At 31.2% G+C, this 12,039-nt stretch overlaps 1 protein-coding gene across 1 annotated transcript; it reads left to right on the top strand.

Annotated features, from left to right (window-relative positions):
- The first annotated feature begins 221 nt into the window (after positions 1-221).
- On the top strand, positions 222-4,827 carry LOC110409800 (uncharacterized). Its single transcript, XM_021419273.1, has 7 exons — positions 222-911; positions 1,405-1,593; positions 1,701-1,792; positions 2,821-2,880; positions 2,987-3,056; positions 3,850-4,053; positions 4,205-4,827. Exons 1-7 carry the CDS (start codon positions 222-224, stop codon positions 4,589-4,591), a joined length of 1,692 nt encoding a protein of 563 aa, XP_021274948.1. The 3' UTR covers positions 4,592-4,827.
- The last annotated feature ends 7,212 nt before the right edge of the window (positions 4,828-12,039 follow it).

Below are 12,039 nucleotides of genomic sequence, written 5' to 3' on the forward strand. Positions count from 1 at the left end.
TTCTTCATTACTATTAAGAAACGAAAGATTGCCCTCTAGAATTTGTTAAAAACTAATGGACTGACTGATTCTGTTATTTGAGTGCATCTCTGTTGGAAAACGGTGTTAACCAATACCTATTTCAGTGGAGTGCTAATTTATGATGTTAATTATTTTGATTTCGGTTGCTTGAATGCTGAGGCATTTTGTGGTACTTGTTTTGCAGAGTTTTAAAATGAAATATGAATACACCACGTAATGATCATCGCGCTTCCATGAGCAATGAAACGAAGAAACACGATCATCCTAAAAATCATCCCAGTCGAAACAATGGAATAGGAGGTGATCTTTGGACAGATGGACTTATTTGTGCTTTTGAATATGTTCGAGGCCAACCTAAAGCAGTTCAGCAAAGTTCTGGTGCAAAGATCTGGTCTAAACAATATGCTTCAAAAGATGCATCTAGGAAGCGGATTTATGCATATGAATCGGAAAATTCTTTGACCGAAGGTGTTACTTCCAACAATTTAGCTAAATCTGCACCCTTAACAAAGTCTGCACTCACAGTTAAAGATAATGAAAAAAATTGTAGCAGGAATCTCAATCCTGGGGAAGAGTTCCCAAGAACTTATTGGAAACCAATTGGTTGGGACAGAGTTTCTGAACTAGTCCAGATGCTGCAAGTTGATGATGGATGGGTCTCTCAGCCTATTGAGCTAACAGAGAATGAAGATGATGTCACTGTTGCAGATCTAGCAGCTCCCTACTGGGAAAGGCCAGTTGGTCCGACTTGGTGGTGTCATGTTGCTGCAGATCACCCATTTGTTAATGCGTGGTTACGTAATGCTCACTGGCTGCATCCTGCTATTAGTAATGCTTTGCTAGACGAAAGTAGGCTCATAAGTGAGCGTATGAAGCATCTACTTTATGAGGTACAGTTAATATTGCAAAGAGTGTTCTATCACTGCAATGGGATTAAGCTTTTTGGTTTTTCTTTTCTTTAAATTCATCATAGGTTTTAACCGGTCATCCATAAGAAATACTAGCCCCAAAGGAAGAGCACAGCTTCATTACTTGAAATTGTTAGAATTCTGATGTTGTTCTGATCCTATAATGAACATATTTACTTGGTGCAGAAGGCAGTATATGCTTAATTCCAATTTACCATAAACCTTAATGGATTATTTTATATACTTTTTTTTGTTGTGTCCCATCGAGTACCGTCAACACATGGTTTTTTGTTTCTATCTGGGTGAATTTATCTGCAACAGTAAAGCAAGACTGCCAATTTTATCCATCAAACTAAGTAATTCATCTTCACCTAGTGAGAAAGATGGTTACGTACCTTTCTTTTAAAGGCTGTGATGAGCTAAAACTTAGTGAGGTCAAATTCAATCCAATCATCGTTTTTGTATATATTGACAGGTTCCTGTCCTAGTAGCTGGTGGACTGTTATTTGAGCTCTTGGGCCAGTCAGCTGGCAATCCTTTAGTTGATGAAGATGACATCCCAGTTGTTCTAAGATCATGGCATGCACAAAACTTTTTAGTAACATCATTGCATGTGAAAGGGTTTGCATCGAACATCAATGTTTTAGGTATTGCAGAAGTTCAGGTTTGTTCTTGCACCCTGCATATTCTTGCAAATAAAGTAATGCACAATGCATGCCACCTTACTTTAACTGGATTTGGTCACTTGATCTGATGTTGTAATTTTTTCAGGAAATGCTTATTGCTGGAGGCACTAACATTCCACGAACTATCCATGAGGTTATAGCACATCTCACTTGTCGCCTTGCAAGATGGGATGACAGGTAAATAACTTTTTTTGCTTCTGATAAAATGAATTATCAATTTATGGAGCTCATCTTACTGGAAAATAAAATTTATCCTGCATATTCCTTAATTAGAGAATAAGCTATCTGTGAAAAGAAGTAATAGAAACTCTTGAATGGTGTTTGTCTTACATTTTGACATTGTTGTAACATATTCAACAGATGTAGTTTTATGACAACTATATGGACCAAAAATCATATGTTCTGCATCCTCTTTCTCTCCTTCTATTTAAATCTTCAATGAAATTTCTTGGTTTGGAAGATGGAAATGGTTATTGTTTTACCTTTCCACCATGGCTTGTTTCTCTTGTGAAGTCAACAGAGTTTTTGCTCAAAGAAAACATCAAATCATGTTTGTTCAAAATGAGTAAAAAGTTTTACAGCTTTTGGTCATAGGTCTAAACATCACTCTACAAGCGAATGTCTAAGTATGTATTGCTTGGGCCATTCTGAATTATAGTAATAAAAGTCAGAATCCTAGAATAAAGTTAAAGGCTATCGGACTAGGCAATGCACATATCTGCTTCACAGAGGCAGATAGAACTTTGTAACAAAGTTTAGTTTCCCTGCAATCCTTTTGGATTGTGTTAGTTGAATACTTCCCTGAAAGATGAATAGCAATCTTTAAATTTTATTTGATGGCTATCTTGTCCTGCTTCAATTCTGTGGGTATAGGACTACATATGAATCTTGCCTTGAATTTGCAGATGCTTTTAATGTCATTTCTTTTCAATATATCAATGCTTAAAGTGTTTTAATTAGTATCCTTTTATTGATGCCTATTCTTTAAGTTTAATTTTTCTCCTTCAGTGGTCTATGTTTGTAAAAAATTCTGGCACTTCTTTATGATCAAATCAATGGTTGACTGATTTGATATCTCCGAAAAGTGAAAACAAAGTTTCTTTACTTTAAAGTCATGACTGGGGATACCACCATGCAAACAAACTGAGACACACAGCCATTGGAATGAGCTTTTGATTTTTTCTTTCTGTAATTTAACATCTTAGGTTATTTCGCAAATCAGTATTTGGTGAAGCAGATGAAGTTGAGTTAAAGTTTATGGACAGGTGTTTCCATGCACTTTGGACGATTCGTCTTCTTAATTGAAAGAGTTTTGTTTTCATTCTGACTGTTATTTATGATACGTTTAACAAATAATTAACACATTAACAGGAGAAATCATGAGGATCTGGATCTTTTTACGATAATTATGAACCAAGAAATCAGAAGGTTGTCAAACCAGGTTGGTCAATTTGGTTTATGGAGACAATTCTAAATTCACCCTAGAAAATGGTGACATTGTTCCATTTTACAGCATCACTCTGCCAAAAGGAATTTTTATTTGCACTGGCTTTTCAATTGTGCAGTTAGATAGTTTCAGTTCTGCAAGCTAAGGTACTGCACAAAGACTTTAAATTATTGCCTGGCTGAGAATTGGTTTCCTCAATTACTATAGGGAAACAACCAAAACTTGATTAGACTTTCTTTGTTGCACATTAAGCATTGTCTTGAAATAAATATTTCTAAGATAACATATCAGTATATATTAAATTTATTGAACATATTTTATTTATCCACAATTTTGTTTTGGGATTTTTCTGCTGCCTTAAAGGTAAACTGTAGTAGTAAATAAAATTGGAACACCATGTTGGCAATTTTCATGGACCATTTCTATCATGCCAATACAGCATTATACACCTCATTTCGCAGGCCCTGAAAATTAAGGCTAATAAGAGAAAACTTTTGTTTTTTGAAACAACTAACAGAGTTATGGTTAGCAAAGATGTTCCTATGAGGAACATCTTTTACCAACTTATTGTCTTTTGTTAAGCAGACATGATGATTATAATAGATCAAGAATCTGAGGTTTTGAAATAACTGAATTAGACAAGTGATTAAAGCATAGGATAGGATTGTCATGGCTATGCATTTTTGCATGGTTTATGCATTAGTGTGCATATTTTGCATGTAAGAACTGTCTTTATCTGTCTTTAAAAAAAAAAAAAAAAGAACCGTCTTTGTCTTGTGTGCTGCAGGTTATAAGAGTGAAATGGTCTCTCCATGCACGAGAAGAGATTATGTTTGAGCTTCTTCTATATTTGAGAGGAAATGCGACAAGGGCCTTACTGGAAGGGGTAATAAAGAGCACAAGGGAAATGATTTCAGAGCAAGAAGCGGTCCGTGGTCGCTTATTTACAATTCAAGATGTTATGCAGAGCACCGTTCGCGCATGGTTGCAGGTTACATTCTCTTGACCAGACTAAAAAATTTTAAAATTTTTTGTCACAATAGTTCATTAAGGCTCTATATGGTCATTACTTTTACTAATGCATTTTGAAATGTGGGCTTGTTATATTCTGGTTCCCTCACTCTCGCTACTGCTAATTCCAGGATAGAAGCCTCACAGTCACACATAATTTAGGAATTTTTGGTGGCTGTGGGCTTATTCTTTCCATCATCACTGGACTTTTTGGGATCAATGTGGATGGAATACCTGGAAATGAAGCTTCCCCGTATGCATTTGTTCTATTTTCTGGTATCCTTGTCTTGCTAGGAGTAGTTTTGATTGCCATTGGTTTGCTCTATCTTGGGCTGAAGAAACCAATCGTTGATGAGGATGTTGAGGTAAGAAAGCTAGAGCTTCAAGAGCTGGTTAGGATATTCCAAAAAGAGGCAGAATCTCATGCACAGGTCCGTAAAAGTGTTGCTCGAGCCATTAAGCGTCCTGAAACTGCAAGTATACTTCCAAATGGTGAAGGTTATGTCCTCCTTGGTTAAATGCTGCCTTTACAAGTAAGTTTCTTACCTTCTAAAAGTAAATGATTCTGCTTTTGTATGGTACATTCATAAAATGGATGAAACAACTTAGGATGATGTCATAATTGATGCATTTACATGCCAATGATAAATGGCTGTCTTCAATGGCAATATTAATCCCAAACTACTATTCAGTAAAGCTCATTTAGTATTTTTATGTTTTCTATTTTCTCATGCTTTTGTTAACTGCAGCCTAGGATACAAACCATTATCAAAGGATTGACAGTTCCTATTATAAAATGTCTACTTTCATCTGCTCATCAGTAGGTGCAGCTCGCATGTTGGAAGGAACATGGAACATGGCATGATAATTGCATAGGTCTTCCTTATGAACAGATTCTCGCATAGTTCCCAGCACATTATGGAAGATGCATATTTCAAATTGTTGATGTGTGTTTGGAAGAATTTCATGTAATCTTGTACCGGTGGCAATGTCTAATGCAGTGCATACTGGTTTAATCTGTTTTAAGCTTCTAGATTGACAGAATAAAGCAAAAATCAATGAACTGTTATGAAATCTACTTGTTTGTTTCATTTGGGCTATCTTTCTTTAACACGAAAATTATACTTTTTTCCCTCTATCTCATGGAAGTTTAGTGGAATGAACTGGTCGGTCCACAAGTCTTCATCATGGTCACGGAAATGTAGCCCTTGATTGCAGGCATTTGCACTGGAAGGGCATTGAACACCATGAGTTCATGACATAGTGAGAGTTCCGCAACAGAGAGTCAAGTTTGATATCGACATTGAATTGGTATATTTTGGTTGTGAGTTAACTGATTTTTGCTTTCCTGGGTTATAGATCAGTTTGAAAACTGTGTTTGTTCAGAACCTCAGATCAATAAAGATTAACGAACACGTTGATTATCAGTGCATTGAACTACTCAAAACTCCCCTACAGCAGATTCCTTTCTTTTCACTTCCCAAACATACTTCAAGTGTAAAGCAAGAAAAGAAGTTCATGCAAAATCTTGTACTGTATCTTCTATGCTGTATGTAAATTGTGAAACTGACTTGTAGTTCTTCTCCTTATAAAAGTTCTGCAGGAAGCTCGTTTTCTCTTGTTGTGCTTGAAATTGATGTACCAGTATGGACATGCAGGGTACTTTGTTGAACATGCATGGAATAGCTAAATGGTTTTTGGTTGATGTAAGGGACTAGATTGGATGGACATTTCACAAGCTTAATTAATGATGGACATTCCACAAGGATGGGATTACAGTTGATCTCTATGAAATTGAAGTTCTCAATCCAACTAAAGCAAGCCACTCATATGACCTTCATAAGGTTATCTTTTCGACAGATCTTTTATTTCATTTATAAAGTTATGTGATTATGGTTATCCATAGTCTTAAATGAAAATTAGTCTTCTACAAACTCGAACAAAGAGGTTGGATATATTTGGATAAAGATGATTTCACTGATGTTATTTTTTATAGAAATATAACTTATGCTATTGGAACTCAAAGCTTAATTAGTTCTTTTGACATTAATGATAATTTCGATAACAGTTTGAAATTACTTAAGGTGAAAATACTCCTGTCGACATGTCCAAGGTTAAAGGACTATGTTGATTGGGCATATTTTTTTGAATCATCTAAGGGAGATTTATTTTCTATGACAAGGGAAATTGATATTGAAGATTTATCATTGTTAAGCTCATTTTACAAAGAGTTTTAAGATTTTCAAGTTGGTTTTGGATGATCAAAGTGGTGAATTATTAAAAAAAAAAGAGATAAAGAATTTAGATGGAGATGGAATGTTTGTGGATAATATCTGTTGTTTCAACTTTAAATTATCTTGAAATCCAACTTAATTTTATATATTTTACAAATGATTATTTCATTGTTACTATCTATTAGCCACTTGGCCCTCAAGATATTAATATTTTTAACATGAAAGTTGGAAAGGTGGAAAAACATTGCCAATTCAAACATTTGCATAGATATCTATCTCCTTACATTACATTTAGATCTAATCAAAAGTTGAATTTAAATTATGTTGAAATTAATTATGTAATAGATTTGGTTTTTGAAATATATCTTAATTTTTTGTTTAGTTATTATTTTATTTCTAATTAACGATTGTTGCATTAACTTTTTCTTCTTATGAAATATAATGACAATATTTTTTAAAAAATATTTTCTATACATTATTTTCAATTTAACAAGAGAACATGAATTAATTAACAATATATTAAAAAGCCATAATCCATAATTATATAATCATTGTAATAGTCATTATAGAATCAGGGGTATGCGTAAGCATTAAGAAACAAAAAAAAAAACACAAACTTCTCATTTCAATCAAAGTCAGATGATCGTAAGCCATTAGTCAATGAAGGCATTTGCTGCGAACATCAGCTCGTTTTCTCGCTCAATTAGATTTGCAGAGCCCTTAGCTGGGATTGGATATGCAGGGGATTCCATCTTTTCAAAAGCTTATAACCATTAAAGGAAAAGTAGTTACACAGCAGATATTATATGTTTTGTTATGATTTAGTGGTTAATATGGACATTAAAATCCTTGAGGTAGAATAGCGAGCAATTAAATGATGATGATTGAATCCTCCTGATGGTAATCGTGTGGAAGAGGAATCTGACGACAATGCCCAAGGTGAGTGATATGAATCGGGTGGAGCCAAGCGGTGGCGGGTGGTGGCAGCCTCCACCCCTCAATTTTTATTTTTTATTTTTATTATTATAGTTATAAAACTTGATATATATAATATGATTAGCTTTATAATTACCTTTTAGCCATCTCTCATGCAAAATTTTTTATTTGTCTAAAAGAAAACTAGAACCTGGACCATAGTGGTGCTTCTAAAAGATGGAATGGAGAAGTAATGGAAGCTAGTGATGAAGATGAAAATGAAGATTTATTAAATATCTTTTATGGTAATTTTAATTAAAATTAAAATTTATATAAGTTGTTTTGTAAAATAATTTATTTTTAAAGAAGAGTTTATTAAAGTAAATTTATTAAATAAATTTAACTTAATTTTAAATTTCTTTAAAAATTATTATGTTTCATAAAAACTTTATATCAGTTTTTATATATCTTTTATGCTATATATAAATTGTGAATATGAGGAACCTCGTTTTCTCTTGTTCTACTCGAAATTGATGTATTATGGATATGTAGGGTACATTGCTGAAGATGCATGAAATTAATATTCTGACATGGAATAACTAAATTAGATGGACATTCGACAAGCTTAATTATGAGTCATAATGATGATCAACCATATCTAAGGAAGTCGGAGCTCCGGGCCCATAAGACTTCAACCATATTATCATGTCCAAAGCAAAACAAGCTCATAAAAATATGCAGCTTTCAAAGTTCTCAATGCCCACAAAATTTTATTAAGAATTCAAATTATAGTTAAAGTTTGTTTATTTTTTTTAATTATATTAATTATAATGCAGTTGTATTATAACTCTTGAAGTCAATTCCTAATTTGAGACTTATCATGTCAATAATATAAAAACTTAATTTCTGTATATTTAGGTACCATTACTTGAATTGGGTAACTCAAGAACATATCAAATACAAAGCTAGGTAAGTGTTTGTTTTTTTCTATTTTCAAATTAGAATTTCTTATTTTTTTCCTTTGCTAATCTAAAAAAGTATCGATAATGCTAAAGTAGATTGAGAAAATTTTTCAACACTCTTGTCTTTGTTTGGTTTTTGACAAATTAAATATCCTCAACAATCTGATTCAATTTGGTGTAATCTATAAGTATTGGCATTCTGTTTTCAATAATTTTCTTGATTCAAAAGTGTGATCATCACTTAATCTATTTCCAATGTTGTTGATTCCAATGAGAATGTGCAACAGAGTTCGACAATTATATACCCTATAAGCCAAACAAAAATCTATAACATTGAGTTACTAGAGTCCGCTGTGGATAAAGATGTGATCATAACTCTCTTAAATCTTTTTAAGTATAGGATTACAATTGATCTCCCTAAGATTGAAGTTCCCAATCCAATAAAAGCAAGTCACGAATATAACCTTCATAAGGTTATCTTGTCATTGTCAACAAACCTTTTATTGCATTCGAATAGTTATATAGTTGTAGTTATCTACTGTCTTAAATGCATATTAACCTTCTACAAACTCAAATAGAGAAATTGGATATATTTGGATAAAGATCTAACGACTTTCAATGATGTTATTTTTTTTATAAAAATTTGACTTATATTATCAGAATTCAAAGCTTGATAATCTCTCTTTTTTATGTTAATGGTAGTCTCAACAACCATTTAAAATCACCAAAGGTGATGATACTCATGTTGCTATGTCTAAGGTTAAGGAATTATGTTGATCAAGCATATCTTTTTGAATCATCTAAAAGAGGTCTATCCTCTATTAAAGAGGAAATTGATATTGATATTGAGGACTTTCATTGTTGTGCTCATTTTCCTATAGATTTAAAGATTTTAAGTTGGTTTTGGATAATAAAAAAAGTGAATTGTCAAAGATACAAAACATAGATGAAAATATAATGTTTGTGGATGATAATCAGATTGTAACTGTTTCAATTTTAGATTTTTTTGAAACCAAATCTAATTCTATGTATTTTATTAATAATTATTTTATTGTTACTACTTATCGGGGCCACTTGACCCTCAAGATATTAATTTTTTCAACATGAAAGATGAAAATGTGAGAAAACATTATCGATTCAAATTTTAAGACAAATATCTACTTCTTTATACATGGATCCAACCACCGATTGATTTTAAATTACATTCAAATTAATGATGTCATAGTCTTAGTTATATGTTAATTTTATATCTTGGTTTATGTAGCCTTTAGAATATTGTCTTTTAAATTTTTTTCAATTATTATTTTATTTCTAGTTGGCAATTATTGTATTAATTTTTTTCTTAGGAAATACAATGACAATCTTTTTGTTTAATATTTTTTATACACAGTTGTCAATTTAACAAGAGAATACGAACAAATTAATTATATATTAAAAAGCCATAATCGTAATTATATAATCATTAAAGCAGTCATTATAGAATTTAAAACGCGTATAAATAAAGAACAAAACATCGATTCTTTCAAAAGCGTTGTTAATGAAAGTAAAACTCATAGCCTGCAACGCATTTCAGGGAGAACTAGCTAGTTTTAGGTTCAGAGTGGCATTTCACCTCTAATCACAACTCATCCATTGATTCTTCGACATCAGTCGTTTCGGACCTCCACTTAGTTTCACCAAAGCTTCATCCTGGTCATGGATAGATCATCCGCAACCTTGTTTGGACAAGCGATTTTCAAAAGTATAAGAGTTTAATTTCAACTGCAAAGCCTCACAAGAAATTTGGCATGAATGATGATATAGTATATGGATTAAAATTAATAATAGTATATCGTTTATATAGGGAATGTCCATTTACAGGTATATTTCACTCACATTACACTTCTGTCTGCTAAGTTTCGCGCCTGTGGAAGAAAGGAAAAGGGTATCTTCGGATTTGAAAGAACGTGTCATCAGGCAACAGACGGGCCAATGTCATTGCCTAGCTTGGTGAGACTGAAGGCAAAATTATGGATCCAATAGCAATATGAGGCTTTCTTAGTGGATTATACCAATTGGATATCCGTTTGGGCTTTTAGGTCATTTTATGTCAATCTGATCCTCTGGTTAGAATTTACGTGGAAGTGTAGAAAACATTCATGGTCGTGTCCATAATATGAGCAAAATGTTTTACACCAATTGAAGTTTAAGTGTTATAAGTCTTTATAGAGAGTTATGAATTTTATATTAAAAAAATATATTTTTAACAAATAAAATTATAAATTTTACGTGAAGCTACTAACAGTCAATTAAAGAATATTGTCATTATCTTAAAAGAGAGTTATAAATTTTACATCGATTATCTATTAAATTGGTATTATAGGTATTTAAAGATTCAAAGAAAATTATTAAGTGTTTAAAAATAAAAAAAATTATTTTGAGACATCTCAAAAAGAAAAGATAAAAAAATGGGATAGAAAGAATATTAAAATCTCATAATTGGAAGAGTATTTACAGAAATATTTTCAACAAAACCATGTAATTAATTTTACATTAAAAATCTAATTAACACTAATTCTCAGTCATATCTTAATAGACTTTTTCTAATTAATGGACAGTTTTAGTATTACTCTGGGTCATTTTATTCTTTTTGGATGCAGGATATTGAGGTATTAATAAACAACAAAAAAATTAAATTGGAATTTTCCTTCGAAATAATAAAATAAAATAAAGGCCTGTGAGATTGACAGAGTCGAATCTCTGTTGATTGAGTTTATGCTCCATAACGACTGAGTCAAACCAGCCCTGATTCGCTTGATTTAAGACTAACCTCCAATTAAATAGTTTCTAGACATATACTCCTTCAACCCTATTTTTATTTCTTTTAGCTTCCTAAAACTATGCATTTTTTTAAAAAAAATTAAATATCTAATATTCATCTTTTTACATTTTAAAATTGTTGTTTTTTTTAATTTTTTCACATTAAAAATCATGAAACATCATATTTATAATTTTTAAAATTTAAATATAAATATTATAAAGTCAATTTTTTATTCTGTTTTAAACTGTCTGAAAAAATCAAATAAAAACAAATAAAACCGATGAAGAGTGTAGAATTTTATTTTATAATAAAATAATGTATCCTTGAGTTCTTATTTTACTATATTTCAAATAAAATTTAAATCAGATTCGGCATTATGGTGTAGAGTGGCTTTTGAGAGCATTTATTATTTCATATTAATAGTTAGTATTTACCATAAAGAAGGAAATTAAAAAGAGTTAGTAAATGCCTTGTGTCACATGTTTTTCCAATAATAATAAAAAAAAAATGCCTTGTGTTACACGTTTTTAATGTATTTATTATGTGTGACTCAAAGATATCTTGTTCACATTATATATAAGGAGTATTGGTTATACAAGCAAAGCTATCAAAATTTTAAGACTAGAAACTTCCACTAATGGAATCACAAAAAAATTCATCAAAATAATTTTAATAGTTAAAATTAATAATCCAAAAATAACACACTGCATCTTTATATATATATATATATATATGTATATATAAGAATTGAAAATCAAACATATTATCGTGATAATAGTGCCTTATAAAGATTATTGAGATGTTCAAGGGATTTTAGAAAGACTTCGAACAAGCTAAAACATTCCAATTCTATCATTATTAAAAGGCCAAAGAATTATTAAATATTGTATAATCTTATAAAACTTAATACAATAATATTTCTTTAAATATATATGATTTTGAACCACGTAATGGAAAATATTGTTCTCTTATCTTATAAATTTTATAATATTTTTTTTCGATATTTAAAGTTTGAAAATTTTAAATTAAAAATTGAAGTTTGAATAATTGAATTG

Source organism: Theobroma umbraticum, unplaced genomic scaffold (genome assembly GCF_002168275.2).
Source record: "Theobroma umbraticum cultivar Fairchild unplaced genomic scaffold, ASM216827v3 scaffold_44.0, whole genome shotgun sequence".
Classification (NCBI taxonomy): Eukaryota; Viridiplantae; Streptophyta; class Magnoliopsida; order Malvales; family Malvaceae; genus Theobroma; species Theobroma umbraticum.